This window comes from Lynx canadensis, chromosome D4 (genome assembly GCF_007474595.2).
Source record: "Lynx canadensis isolate LIC74 chromosome D4, mLynCan4.pri.v2, whole genome shotgun sequence".
In the NCBI taxonomy this organism is placed as follows: Eukaryota; Metazoa; Chordata; class Mammalia; order Carnivora; family Felidae; genus Lynx; species Lynx canadensis.
The window spans coordinates 55318854-55333955 of NC_044315.2; the positions used below are offsets into that span (position 1 = coordinate 55318854).

Below are 15102 nucleotides of genomic sequence, written 5' to 3' on the forward strand. Positions count from 1 at the left end.
TAAGGTCAAGAACTTAAGGGACGTGTGTACCATCTACCACTGCCTGAGGATATGACTTTGGGAGAGTCCTACACCCCTCAGAGCCTTCTCCTTGGGCTGTACCAGTACCCCAAGTCTTACACACACACACACACACACACACACACACACACACACACATACACACACACTCACACACAGGCTGATACCACCACGACTGATATTTAGGTAGTATACACAATATATCTGAGCTACTTGTTAAAATATTGACCTAGTTCTATAACAGTTAAAAATAGCTGCTCCAAGCCTTTGGGTGTCCCCCTGTACCCTGGTCACCCACAGGAAGATGACTTCCAGACCCTGCTCTGTTCTTTTGGTCACCATCCATTCTGACTTAAATATGTTGGCATTGGACACAACTCCAGTCACACACAGCACACATGGACCTATACAATGGCCCATGAAAACACATAGCATCCAGAAATCCCCCCATCCCCAGCCCCCAGCCTGTGGTCCATGTCAAATATACCCTCTTTTGGGCCAAAGAAGGAGCCACTTGAGAATGGTGGCAGAGGAAAAGAGTGTGGAGAGGGGCCTGACCAGTAGAAGCAGTGTCACGTGGACCCAGATTCTTCCTTTAGGGTGGGCAGAGAGAGCGGGAAATGTGCTATGGGAAAACATACTGGGAAGAAAGTGGGGGCAGGAAAGGCAGGAACCAACATTCCCCAGACAACTGAAATGGGGACACAGACAGGAACTGTTGCTGATAGATTTGCGGGTGGCAGGGACTGGGAGGTTACCTATGAGCCCTACTACTGCTATTGTTAACAGAAACTTTTGCTCCTCTCCTGCATAGGAGTGACGCAGTATTATGTTTGGCTGTGAGAAACCAAAAGCCAAAAAACAGTGGCTTAAATAGTTAATTTCTCTCGCACATAGACCTTTGTGGTATGCTAACTTCATGTTCCTTAAATATTGTTACTCTGCCATCATCAGTTTCCTCTTCAATGTACAAGACAGCTGCTCCAATGCCAGCCATCATGTCTACACTCCAGTCCACAGAGAGGTAGAGAAGGGCACTCTACTGCCTCTGAAGACACTTCCAATAAGATGCACACAGTCTATTTACATCCCATTGGCTAAAATGTAGTCTCTTGGCCACGCTGACACAATAAAACTAGGAAAAATTATTATCTGGTTGGCTATGTGCTAAGCTGAAAATCAGTTCACTTACTACAGAAGTGTAAATATTGGTGATATCTAAGCTTATGCTCTAAGTGGGGAGTCCCTCTTACACTCAATTGATACAGCTTCTCAGCCAAGCTTCCCCTTGTTGATCCTCCCCCTGCCAGGCCTCCGCACATGATAAGGAATCACAAAGATTATGCCTGAACAACGTGCCAGGTACCAGGCACCACACTGGAAGAAACACCTCATTCGCCACCTTACAGCTGTGAACACTTGGCCCTGTCTCTGGAAACCTAACTCTGGGCCCCTAAAGGCCTTATCTGTGGCATGCGACACTGCTGCCCTGGCCATTACTGATTGGCCAAGATTCTTCTCCAGGATTTTTTGAACTGAAATAAGGGAACAACAAGCATTTCCTCTCCGGTAGTGAAGCTGTAAGATGTATGAAATCAGGGCTGCTGACAGCCATGTTTCCTACTTTGTGGAAGAAATAGGATTGACAGAATGATACCATCATGCCAAGAAAGAGATATGGGGCACTTGGGTGGCTCAGTAGGTTGAGCCTCCAACTTCAGCTGAGGTCATGATCTCACAGTTCATGAGTTCAAGCCCTGCATCCGGTTTGCTGCTGTCAGTGCAGAGCCCACTTCAGATCCTCTGTCCCCCTCTCTATCCCTCCCTTGCTCACACTCTCTCTCAAAACTAAACATTAAAAAAAGTTGAAAAAAAAAAGAGCACCTGAATGGCTCAGTCGGTTGAGTGACCGACTCTTGATTTTGGCTCAGGTCATGATCTCACAGTTTGTGGGTTCAAGCCCCATGTTGGGCTCTGTGCTGACAGTGTGGAGCCTGCTTGGGATTCTCTCCCTCTCTCTCTGACCCTCCCCACTCTCACACTCTCTCTCTCAAAATAAATAAATGAACATTAAAAAGAGAGAGAGAGAGAGAGAGAGAGAGAGAGAGAGAGAGAGAGAAAGATAGAGAGAGTAATTCCAGGTTGTGTTTGAGCTCCTGAAGTCCAACTGCCCTCGAATGTCCCAAAGTTACATGGGGTAACTCGACATCCTGCCAATAAATTTTCTATTTTAACAATCTCTTTGGAATTTGCTTTCTGGTGCTTTCAACTACGAGTCCTGAATACCAGTCCTGAAGAAGGGCTTCTCAGAGAAGGTAACCTTTACGGTCTGTCTTAAAGGATTAGTAGAAATTGGTGACTAAACAGACAATGTGTGGGAGAATTCTTCCAGCTCTGTGAGCCTGAAGGATGTTTGTGGGTCACAGAGCCCCATTTGTTCCCCTGCAGTAGGACTGACCATGTCCTGAGAAAGTGGGCGACAGAGGAGTGTTCTTTCCCTGTTCACAGGCAGCGTTATCCTGTGGATGTGCAGATCTATGTGGGTGGGCCTTGTGCACAAGCCCCAGTCACCACCCTGAACATCTGCCCAGCAGCCTGTGCCTTACGGCCTCTCTTCTCCACCCTTAAATAAAACAATGGCTATTGACACTGTAAATGCTGTAAATTCTGGTGCTGACAGAGCTTCAGTGGCTGAGAACAGCTATGGGAATTTCACTGTAGATATGTGTGCTCAACATACATTCATTTATTCTCCAAATATTTATTGAGCACCCATTATAAATAGATGTGCTTGAAATATGTTGTTAACAAGACAAAGAAACTCCTTAACCCAAGGAACTTAGAGAGTCTAGGGTTAAAGGTACATATTAATCAAATAATCCCACAAATAAATCATCATGGTTTATCATGCTACTCATCATTAAGAAAAGTTATGGCAAACTGGGAAACGGTATCGCATGGGGGTTTGATATGTTCTGACAGTAGATGAGGTTTCTCCATGGAGAGACATTTGACTTAAGTTCAAGGGATGTTCAGTTACCTAGAAAGGGGGTGGGGTAGGGACGGGAAGAGATGGTAAGGAGCTGTCCAAATGGAGGAACAGCATGTACAAAGACAGGCAAGGAGATGACCTGCTCAAGGCAGGAGAGGGCACAGAGCATCTGGAAGACCACAGCAGCCAGCAAACAGGAGAGTGGCCCAGGATGACAGGGAGAGAGCACAGGGTAGGGCCTTTGGCCTTTATCCTAAGGGGACTGACATGGTAAAATCTGTACTTTATGACCACTCAAGCTGCTCTGCAGAGGGCCAGAGGGGAAGTAGAGACCAATGAGGGAGAAAGAGAGAGAGGAAGAGAGAATATGAGAGGGAGTGAGAAAGCCCACATTGTCAGGAGGCAGTATAGTGGAGATTAAGAGCGTGGGCTCTAAATCAAACCATCTAGCTTTGTATCCTGGCCTTGCCACTTATGACCTTGAGAAATTACGTGAGCTCTCTGCTTCCTCACCTCTAACATGGGGAGATTATCTGTCTGCCTCTTAGAATGTGTGAGGATTAAATGACTAATACACCCAAAGAACTCAGAACAGCACCTGGTGCACGGGAACTTCTCATTACATGTTTTGGCCCAAGGCCACAGGGCTACTGTATAAAAACAAATACTGAACTGCTGATTAAAGTGCGAGGTGGGCTGGGCAAGGCGGAGCCTCATCCACTTATGCCCCACTGCCACTGCCTTGTGCTAGGCCCCGCCTGCGCAGTCCTAAATTCCTGGGGCTTCTGGGACTCCCTCTCTGCCAAATAAGGTCAGCCTCAGAGTGGCCTGTGGGAATCCTGTCTCCTGGGCACTGTGGGAGCCGAGCCGGTTAAGAGTTCTAGCATACAGAGCCACTCTCAACCTTATTAAACATAAATTATAGCTAGAACTGCAGAAGGCTTTTGCTTCTCATACTTCATCAAAAAAACTTGGAACATTGTTTTGCTTACTGATGATGTGTACGTACATTAACTACTTTTTAAAAAACATAACAACGTAGGGGGAAAAGGCCACAAAAAAAAACAGGAACAGCCTTGAGGGAAACACTGACCTCAGAAGGGTACAATGAAACAGAAATGTCTTTGAAAGAACTCCTGAGAAGTTTACAGTTGCCTTCACTACCTGCCTCACTGTGACTCTTCTCTTTGCCCCCACTAAGCCATACTTGTGGCCTGGTTTCAAGCAGAGATTCAGTCAATACCAGCCTTAACCTACTAGAGATTTACCTGAGGACAAGGAAGTCTAAGCATCAATACAAGCCCCACCCAGAAATGGGCTTCTGAGATCTCAAGGCCCAAGGCTGGGCAGGGTCACTGGGAGGTGAGGTCAGGGTCTGTGAACCAACAATCTGGCCAGCTGTGCCAGAATTAGGTTACAATGAGGGATGTTTAGACTACCCCACGTTGCCAAATACCTGTTCTGAGCTACTCCCGACATTCCTGACTAGATGTAACCTCCTGGTGGTTCTAGGTTACATCTATAGGTTATAGAATCACAAGGGCAAAAAGGCCTCATGTATCTGAAGATGGGGGTGGCCTATAAACCCAAATAGGAGGTCTCTCCAGCCCAAAGAAAGCACCCAAAGCTCAAAAGAGCTGGGAAGACTTGGGAGGGGAGGCCCTCTCCAGACAAGGTGGGCTGCAGGACAGCACAGCCATACAGAGACAGAATGAGAAAACAGACAGGAGCTCTACTGAAGATTGCAGACAACACTTGTTCATTGAGAATAGGTAGAGGGGCAAGAAAACAGGCAACCGGCCAATTGTCCCCAGCGGCCCTGAAGAAATCAGGTCACTTCTATTCCAGAGAGGACAGAGGTGGTGGCACTGTTCTTCAAGGCAGCACATGCTCTTTGCCTCACCTCACTCAGCGAGAGCTAAGTTTGTGGACCGTAGCCGCTCTGTCTCCTGGCAGATGTTCTGTTCCACGGTGTCACATTCAGCTAGGAATGCCTAATACATAAATACAGGGCAGTGAGGGACCATCCTGGGCTAGCCAATCCCTGCCCGTGCAAGGCTCTTTGCTTAGCCATTGTGCAGAACCCGTGGGTGACTGACTCAAAACAGGCTGTGTAGTGATGGAGCTGGCCTGGCTCTAAGGCAAGCAGGGCAGGGGCAGAGGCAGCATAGGACTAGGGTTTCTGACGACAACCCCCAGCAGGTGGTGAGGACAGGAAACCTTGCCACTGTGAATGTACAATTTCAGGGAGCAGTGTTCACCTCAATAGTGTCTCCTGGAATTGTGTGATCTTCCTTCCCAGTTAGTAAATTCAAATATAATTACAGGGACATGAAAGGAGCTTTTCTCTTATGTTCTGGGCTCATGAAATAACAACCAAAAAAAAAGAAAAAAAAAGTCCACACCACACATCACACTTCTATCCTACCCTACTTTGAGCAAGTAAACACACACGCAGGTAAACACATTAAACTTTGTAATCTCTGACCACACAACTCACCTGAACCCTTTTCACCAAACCCTTCCTTTTCAGTCTACTGTCTTTGAAATTTTCTGGCAGAATCTGTGGAAGAACACATTGACACATAAATAATCTCAGTAAAAATGGCATAACAACATGATAGAACACCACAGTATGCCAAATGCATCTTAAGTCACCAGTGTCAATGAGACATGGATTTTCAGGAATGATTTCCCTTGGTCTGTATCTTATCTTACATGGCTCTTCCCATGGCTCTCACCCCTATAAAAGTTCCCTTTGTTCTCAATGTCTGGGCCATAGACACTGATCTGTAACAAAGACTTTGTTCTTTCTCTGTGTCCTATGTACAGATACTATGTCCTGGCCACACCATGAGCTCACTGTGCCTCTTCTTTACAAACCCCTCTCACTCCCCTAGAATCCCAAGCAGAGAAATTCACCCTCAAAAATGAGGCATCAGGGGCACCTGGGTGGCTCAGTCCATTAAGCGTCCAATTTCAGTTCAAGTAATGATTTCGTGGTTTCACGAGTTCTAGCCTGCATTGGGCTCTGTGCTCACAGTTTAGAGCCTGGAGCCTGCTTCGGATTCTGTGTCTCCCTGTCTCTCTGCCCCACCCCCTCTCACTCTCTGTCTCTCATTCTTAACAAAAAAAAAAAAAAAAAAAAAATTTTAATTTTAAAAACATGAGGCATCAGGCTAGAAATAACATTACCATCCCTCTGCAGAAGGGAACATGGAGTCGATGAGCCCCAATAGTCTCATAAGAGCTACTCATGAGTCTAACTGAATTCCATCCAGCTAATGAGCCCAGTGGAATATCAGCCACATGAATATCAGGAAAGCAAAGCCCTGTGTTTCTCTGACCATAAAATCAGAGTCCGTTTGGGTTCCAACTTTGTGAGAACTGGATGCTATTAGTATACATAAATAAAAATGACAAAAGCCTTGTTAGTGTGATGTGAGTGACTAAAAATCAGGAACTGTCTTATCTTTTTGTGTATCCATCAAGGACTAGCAGTGTCTGACACACAGCGGGTGCTCAATATACTCATACAGTAAGAGTGCATTACTGAAAGACTGAAACTGACTGAAACATAGTCAAAGGAAACTAGTTCTTCTCAGCTGAATATTTACTTACCAGTGTGTCAATCTCTTCCAAGATCTTCATAAATTGCTCAATTGTGGCTTTTACTCTCTTATCAAGTTTGCAGAGAGCTTCAGCTTGCAAATCCTTGGCCAGAAAGCCCTGTGCAGGAATAATGCATTATTGCAAGGGTTCCTTGAGGCTGACAGAAAACTCCATGCCAAGACACTGATGAAGCAGCCACACTCTGAGCCTACATCCCCCCAAAAGGCTGGGCCACACCTCAGACCCACAACTTCAACTCTTGCTAAAAAACAGAAAACCTGGCCCAGGGTCACCCCATGCACTGTGATAGGCTGCAGGCCACTCTGTCTCACATGGCCCACTAGGGCTGCAAATGCCTCCCGAGTGCAGCCCCCAGTCACCAGTGTATACCCACACACAAGAGGCAGACATGAGGAACACGAGGTGTAGAGCCTGATGGGCCCAGGCTTGAATTCTGACTGCCCTTTACTGGCTTGTGATCTTGAGCAAGTTACTTAACCTATCTGAGACTTAATGTCCTCATTTTTAATATGGAGATTATGATACCTCACCCCTGAGGGTTACTATGAGGATAAAGAGGAATATATGCAGACCCTTAAAATAATTCCTGACATAGACCTGTGTAAACAAATGGCAGAATTTACATTATTTTTACTAAACTGTCTTGCTGTTTATTCACATTGCTTGGCCCAGTCACCCATTAGCTGGTGACAACAGGTGGACAGCGGGGATCTCTAAGAATGTTTATTGAAGATGCAGATTTGACCACTTGTGGTAAAGGCTTTAAACATTAACCAGCAATTCCAAGTGAGAGAATTTATGCTACCAAAGAGTCAGAAATGGTCAAAAAAGATTTACATCCAAGGATGTTCAGAAAAGCATTAATGCATAATGATAAAATAACATTAGGTTGATGAACAATAAAGAATTGGTTGGCTAAACCATAACATATTCATATATGTGGCAATATTATGCAAGTTTTGAAATACATGATCATTATTCTTTTAAGATTTTATTTTTGTTTTAAGTACTTTCTACACCCAACATGGGGCTCAAGAGTCACATGCTCTACCGACTAAGCCAGGCAGGCACCCCAATAAGTATGATAATTTTTAATGACATAGGAAAATGTTCAATCTTTTATCTAATAGAACAATTTACAAAGTGTACACAACATTATATCAATTTAAGATGCAAAAATATATTCCAGTCTTTAGTATTGGTTGTCTTTTTTTTTTTTTTTTTTAAAGTTTATTTATTTTCAGAGAGAGAGAGCAAGGGAAAGAGGGGCAGAGAGAAAGGGAAAAAGAGAATCCCAAGCCGGCTCCACACTGTCAGCACATAGCCCAATGCAGGGCTCGATCTCACAAACTGTGAGATCATGACCTGAGCTAAAATCAAGAGTCAGACACTTAACTGACTGAACCCCCCAGGTGCCCCAGTATTGGTTATCTTTTGAGTCAGGGGCTTACAGGTATTAATGCCCCTATGTTTACCTAAAAGTTCTGTACAATCAGCATGTATTACTTTTGTAATTAAAACCAAAACATACATCTATTAATGTTATAAACTGAGGGGAGGGAGGGAAGATGTGATTTGGGGCTGTTCACAATCCTTACTTGGTCTCTGTACTCCTTCTCTAATAGAAGGAAATGAACAGGATACCATCCTCTAAGATCAAGCTCAACTTGGACCTTTTATGCCTCAACAAAATGTTCTTTGCCTTGCTAAACACATTATAACAGACTGGACTGAGAGAAGCTACCTGTTCTATTTCAGATAATGCATGATCCTGGCATGGCAGGTGCTCTCCTAGGAGCACAAATGGATGCTGGCTAGGGTTTGAAAATAACAATGAGAGTAATACTTATAAAGCACTTAGTATGTGTCAGACTCAAAGTACATCATTTTATTTTACAATTTTTGTTTTAAAGTAAGATCTACGCCCAATGTGGGGCTTGAACTCACAACCCCAAGATCAAGAGCGGCCTGCTCTACCAACTGAGCTAGTCAGGTGCCCCTCAAACTGCATCGTTTAATCCTCACACCAACCCTAAGAGGAGGGAGGTATTGTCATTAGTCTATTTTTACAGGTGAGGAACTTGAGACAAGGCAAACTTGCCCAAAGTAATAGAAAATGTAAAGCCAGGATCTGAACCCAGGGAATCTGACTAGAGAGGCTGCCCTGGTGACCACACATTTGTATCTCCACAAAGAGAGTGACCTGCTGGATTCCAGTAAGCTCTTTATTCAACTCTTCCAGTTGGTCAGCTGTCTTCTCCACAGACTTCTCCAAATCTTTCAACTTCTTTAGTTCAACCTCCTCCTCTGGACTGTTCTAAAACGTTTAAAAATTAAAAAAGAAAGAAAAAAAATAAAACGTTTAAAAATAAAATGAAGTCAATAATCACCAAGAAAGGTAGCTTTTGTCTGGCAAGAAAAAAATCTGACCACAACTGGACTAAACCACTCTCCTAGAAAAAAATAGCCTTAACTCTGCTGCTTCTTGGAAAGCAAGCAGGAGGATTACACATTAGGGTTTTCTACCCACAAAGACTCTAGACTAGAGAGAAGACACTAAGTAAACATTTGGCCAGGCCCCGGACAGCTTGGGTTGGGAGGATGGAGCCAATCCAAGTGCCAGATTCAACCTAAACTTGGGGCTGATCCATAGCAGACTCCAGACTGAAACCTCAAGAGGAAACAAATTATAGTGACTACCTGTAAGGAGTCCAGAATGGTGAGACAGGTAGAATTCTACCATTCCTTTAAATGAATTCCTAAGTGTCACCCACCAACTGAGCTCTCCCACTTAATACGATGATGATGACAATGATGAATACTTCTGTTGAGCATTTCCTCCCTGCCAGGCACTAAACACTTTACCTGTATTATTATTTTAAGCCTTACCACATCCCTGTGAACAATCTAGTGTTTTTGATGATGAAACTGAGGTTTAATGTAAAGTAATCTTAGATCACACAGCCCAAAAGAGGTAGAAACGGACTTGAATGAGACTTGGCTCCATATATCCCAGGACAGCCCCAATTAGGGGTCCTATAGCTTCTTCAAACTCAACCCTTATGTTCTGCCCATTGCTCAGAACTATTCCCCTGACCCTTGAGCAAGAAACCTAGAATATTTCCCCTTCTCTCATCTAAACAATCAGTAGTCAGGGCCAGTAGCTTCCTGCTTTTACACTATCTCAAATTGATCACATTCTTCTTTGTGGGGAAATCCTAAGTGCCAATCTCTCAGCGTTCTGCAGCTGGACTTTTTTTTTTTTTTTTTTTTTTTTTGCCTCCACTTTGCTAATCTCTGCCCTCTCTCCATCTCTCTGAATCAGCTACCTCACACAAAATAGAAAGCTTCTTATGACCAACAATTCCAGTGTGCCACAATGCAGGGCTGGCCATAAACCTCACTCATCACCCCAGGGGCCACTGTCCTCACAAACTGGCTCTTTTCCTCTTTCAGTTCTTTATTCTGAACTTTTCTTTCTGGCCAAAGAGGGTTTTTCCCTTGTGGGAGATTTTAGTAAAAGGGGTGTTTAAAGGGAGAGAGACTGATGAAATTTGCAGAGTACTTATTTTAAAAATCTATAGGCTTATTTTAATAAAACATTCTCTTGCAAATCCCCTGCAAGTAAGTAAGGCCTGACTCAGGCCCCATTTTAACCAGACTGAGATCCCACCACCAACACAAGAGCTGTTATTGAAGCAGCATAACTGTTCCTAATTCCCAGAGTAAAAACCATAACCAACAGGAGTGGGAGGGCCTGAGAATAACAAAACTAGTAATCCTATCAAATGAATGGAGCTACAAGTATTTAGAGAGACCTATTTTATTAATGCAGAATCTGGGTCCCCAGTTTGGCCTTTTAAATAGAAATGTGTATAAAAGACCTTGGTCATTTGATTCTCAGGTATTCTGGCGGAAAAAGCAATTTACCTTCTTCCCAATTAACATGACTCGGCAACCATTTTGTATTCCAAGTGCTGACAATGGCTTCTCCATTTCCTTCAGAGATTTTCCTGAAAAGAGAAGTTATGCCAAGTGGTAACAATTGTACAACACTGAAAACAGATTTCAGCAAGGGTACAGGAAACAGACAAGTGTGTTCACTAATGAGAAAAGGATAAATTGGTAATAACCTTTTCAGACAGTGTCTTGACCCAGAAATTTCACTTCAGAATTTATCCTAAACAAGTAACTGGACATGTGCCTACACAATAAGTGTTACAAGATAATCTTCAATGCAACCTTAATCATAATAGTGAGAAACTGGAAAAACAAACATTTAGGAATAGGGGATTGATTAGCTATACATCAGTACAGAAGACTTTGTAGGCATTAAACTAATTAAAAAAAAATTTTTTTAATGTTTTATTTATTTTTGAGAGAGAGACAGAGCATGAGCAGGGGAGGGGCAGAGAGAGAGAGAGGGAGACATAGAATCTGAAGCAGGCTGCAGGCTCTGAGCTGTCAGCACAGAGTCCGACGCAGGGCTTGAACTCACAAACTGTGAGATGATGACCTGAGCTGAAGTTGGACGCTTAACCAACTGAGCCACCCAGGCGCCCCTAAAGCTAATTTTTTTAGGAAACCTGAATGCCACAATAAATGCTGATGGCTCAGCATTATAAGAAAAATGTTATAAAAACTATATAGTCAATATAATCTCAGTTTCGTCAACTAAAAACACATACATAAATAAGAACCCACACTTCAGGATGCCTGAACAAACAAACAAAAAGTTGGATAGAAATATGCTGAAATGGGGGGCACCTGGGTGGCTCAGTAGGTTAAGTGCCCAACTTTTGATCTCAGCTTCAGGTCTTGATCTCAGGGTCATGAGTTCAAGCCCTGCACTGGGATCTGAGCTGGGTGTGAAAACTACTTAAAAAAAAAAAAAAAAAAAAAAAATATATATATATATATATATATATATAAATGTATATATATATATTATACACACACACACACACACACACACATATATGTATATATACATGTATGTATATTTTTAAAAGTAGTATACGTATACGTATATGCATGTATAGATACATGTGTGTATATATGTGTATATACACATATACATGCGTATATACATATACATGTATATATGCATGTATATATGCGTATGTGTATATATATGAGGGGTGCCTGGGTGGCTCAGCCAGTTAAACGTCCAACTTCAACTCAGGTCATGATCTCACGGTTTGTGAGTTCAAGGCCTGCATCAGGTTCTGTGCTGACAGCTCAGAACCTGGAGCCTGCTTTGGATTCTGTGTCTCCCTCTCTCTCGGCCCCTCTTCCACGTGTACTGTCTCTCTCTCTCTCTCTCTCAAAAATAAATAAAACATTAAAAAAATTTATTTTAAAAAAATAAAAATAATATAAGAAACATTCTGAAATATAATGAGGGGTTTTATCCAGAAGAACATAGAGCATTTTCTTTGTGCTTTCCTCCATTTTGAAATATGGTTTTTTGTTTGTTTTTTTTTTTTTTTTGAGAGAGAGAGAGCAGGAGAGAAGGGCAGAGGGAGAGAGAGACTTAAGCGGGCTCCATGCTTAGTGTGGAGCCTGAGGCAGGGCTCAATCCCACAACCCTGGGATCATGACCTGAGCCAAAATCAAGACAGGGACGCTAAACCAATGGAGCCACCCAGGCACCCCTGAAACAGGGATTTCTATTGCCTTTTATAATTCCATGATAAAATGTTTAAAAAATAAAAAAAGACAAGGAGTTGCACTATGAAGTATAAATAAAAATGGTTCCCATCACTAAATTATTTAAGACTGGCACCAAATGGGATAAATCTAGCCCCATCAGATACCACAAATATGGGATCTCTCAGGAGAGGGGGGGGGGGGGGGAGGTATGGGAGATATGGAATAGATATGGGAGATATGGGAATAGGAGGGGGAGGTGGGTCCTGGCAGAAATCAGTATCATCTACGGGGCCTGCCATATCCAGGCCCCTAGTAAGTTTGTTCAACATCTTTGTGTCAGCACTATGCTGAGCATTGGACACAGTAGTGTCTTCCCTCAAAGTTAGTTATCCCTAACAGAGAAATCAGATGTTCAGCAACTATGAAAACAATTACCTAATAGTAACTTGCAGAAGTGGTCAGGAGAGCCACATACGCATATGATGGGAAGAGAATCTAGCTTAGCCAGGGAACACTGCCTGTGCACTTTCACCAAAAATGGTTAAGATTTCTGCCACCCTCATGGGACTTCAACTCTAACATCTGTCCAAATGTTTCCAAGTGTCCAGTATATCGAAGGACCTCAGTAAAATACATGTCTAAGGAATGGATGACTAAACAAGCAAATAAGAATTATCCCAGTTTGAAAACTAAGAGTTACCACTAGGTAAGGCTAAGCAGTTTTAAGTAGGGTCATTAGCCATAAGGACTCAAAGCTGGAAGAGAAATGCCTACCCTTAAATATAAGTTTCTGAAAAGGCAGTGGGACCCCTGTGGCCTCCTCAACAACCTGGGCCAGGTCTTGGACAATTGGCTCACTCCAGCCCTGTTGCGGGATAACGTGAAGATCATGCTTCTCATTGCCTGGGGACAGAGAAGAGTGTTTGATGAAGAAAACTCTTTCACATAAACCAAAAAAGGGTGACACTTTATTATATTTATTTACTCAGCCTTCAAGGCCCAGTTCATTTGCCACCTACTCCAAATAGCCTGTCTGTCCCCCCATCTGCCCAGCTTTGTCTGGTAACCTTCTCAAGGATTTTTGTGTCCTCTATGATAATAACTAGCAATCTAGTGATATCAGGTAGCATTTTACACACTTAATATGCATAAAGGACTGACTAGGCTCACTTCATACATTATCTTATTTAATCCTCAGAACAACCCCATTAAGGAGGTACTACCTATTAATCCCCATTTTACAGATAAGCAAACTAAGTTCAGGACCTAAGTTAAAAGACCTGCCTATGGAGACCCAACTGTGAAGTCAGAGCTTGACTTCATATCTATCTGATTTCCAAGGGCATGCTTTTCATCACAAGCTATCTGCTTCCTGTGGCCTGACTACCCTGTACTCTGTACTGTACTGTTCTTGTCTCCTTTGCTGTAATGGGTAAGGAATTATTTTTCCTCCAGGTCTCTTCTACTGGGCACATCTGGGCACAAACATGGCTGGTGCTCAGCAAATAGACAATGAGTGAGTAAACTCAAACAGCAGAAAACTTCTTTTTGAACCAGAAATGCCAATTCTTTTCCAGGTATGTGCACAGTAAGGAGGTAGCCCATGTCCTGGGCATATGCCTTGAGCCTGCACAACAGCCACATGAAGTCAGCAGGACAGGTGCTACCAATTCTACTTCACAGGGAAGAAACCAGATGCCTAGAAAAGAGACATCCCAAGGTCACTCAAAACTGAAGGATCTAGAATACTGGTCCCCAGATTCTGAGGCCCTGGGGTCTCCTCTAGTCCTGAGGAGACTTCATAGGTTCAGCTCTTGGGTGGACTTACTCTGTTTGGCTATCACCTCCAACAGTAGACAGACCCTAAGGGTTCCCAAGGCGTACGCTTGTAGCCACATCCCACTCAAACAACGGACGTAGGTTTAAACTCACCACACACACAGGTATCCAGACACACAGCAGTCATATACGACACGGCCAAACACAATGCTGATACAAAGACTCACAAGGACTGCCCAGGCACACACTAAGACATATAACCAGGACGACGACGTGAAGCACGTACATGGACGATAAGACAAAAGGCAAATGGCTTGAGACAAAATACACTGGCCCCTGGAAAGGTGTGCAGATACAAGACCCGCACAAAAAGCCGGTCCCAAACACAAACAAGACCTCACATTTCCAGACGCTAGGACCAGCACAAGAACACCTTTGGAGGACACGTGGCCAGACCCCCACCAGGCTTTGGTGGACCGGCACGGAGCCCAGCCGGCACGAAGCCCACCCGGCCGTCTGCGCTCACTGTGGGTGACGGTCACGCTGAGGCCGCCTGTCGCCATTTCCTCGCTCCCGGCCACCTCACTCCCGGCCACCTCACTCCCGGCCACCTCACTCCCGGCCACCTCTTCGCTTCGGGTCACCTCTTCGCTCCGGGTCGAGCGAGTCCGCACTTTCTTCACCCGCGGCCTGCGAGCGCCGGTGGCGGCGCCCCTGGTGGATCCCGCATGCCCGCGGGCCGCACTCCGGACGGATGATCGCTGAGAGGGAGGCAGACCGCGCTCGGCCGGGGGCACCGACTGGCGCGGCTCCCGGCCCGGCCGAGGGGCGCGCCGCCGGGGACCCAGCCGCTCCCGGTCGCCTCGCGGTCTCCGCGCGCCACCGCGCTCCGCCAGACCCGCGCTAGTTGACCACCCAGCGGTGGGAGAGGAGCTTGGCGCCTTGCAACCCCGGCCGCTGCTTCCCTGCCCCGCCCCGGCCCGGCCAGGCCCAGCGGGCCTACCGGCCCCGCCCCTTGGAGC

The 15102-nt window shown here is 44.6% G+C and overlaps 1 protein-coding gene across 2 annotated transcripts; it reads right to left on the reverse strand.

Annotated features, from left to right (window-relative positions):
- Positions 1-2774: 2774 nt before the first annotated feature.
- Positions 2775-15044, reverse strand: BAG1 (BAG cochaperone 1). Of its 2 annotated transcripts, none has more exons than XM_030293361.1 (8): positions 14725-15044; positions 14607-14661; positions 13076-13204; positions 10577-10659; positions 8850-8963; positions 6635-6742; positions 5514-5576; positions 2775-5007 (listed from the first exon to the last, which is right to left on the reverse strand). In XM_030293361.1, the coding sequence occupies exons 2-8, from the start codon at positions 14641-14643 to the stop codon at positions 4918-4920; spliced, it is 624 nt and encodes a 207-aa protein (XP_030149221.1). In that variant the 5' UTR covers positions 14644-14661; positions 14725-15044; the 3' UTR covers positions 2775-4917. The 2 variants fall into 2 exon arrangements, with proteins under 2 accessions (XP_030149221.1, XP_030149220.1); XM_030293360.1 differs by having other exon boundaries at positions 14707-15044.
- Between the last annotated feature and the right edge of the window lie 58 nt (positions 15045-15102).

Bases quoted from the DNA above. Each gene is read 5' to 3' on its own strand.
- BAG1 (XM_030293361.1), bottom strand. From the start codon at position 14,643: ATGGCGACAGGCGGCCTCAGCGTGACCGTCACCCACA. The intron at 13,205-14,606 runs GTGAGCGCAGAC...CTCTGTCCCCAG, and splicing joins CAGCGTGACCGTCACCCACA to GCAATGAGAAGCATGATCTT. The intron at 8,964-10,576 runs GTAAATTGCTTT...TAAACGTTTTAG, and splicing joins TCATGTTAATTGGGAAGAAG to AACAGTCCAGAGGAGGAGGT.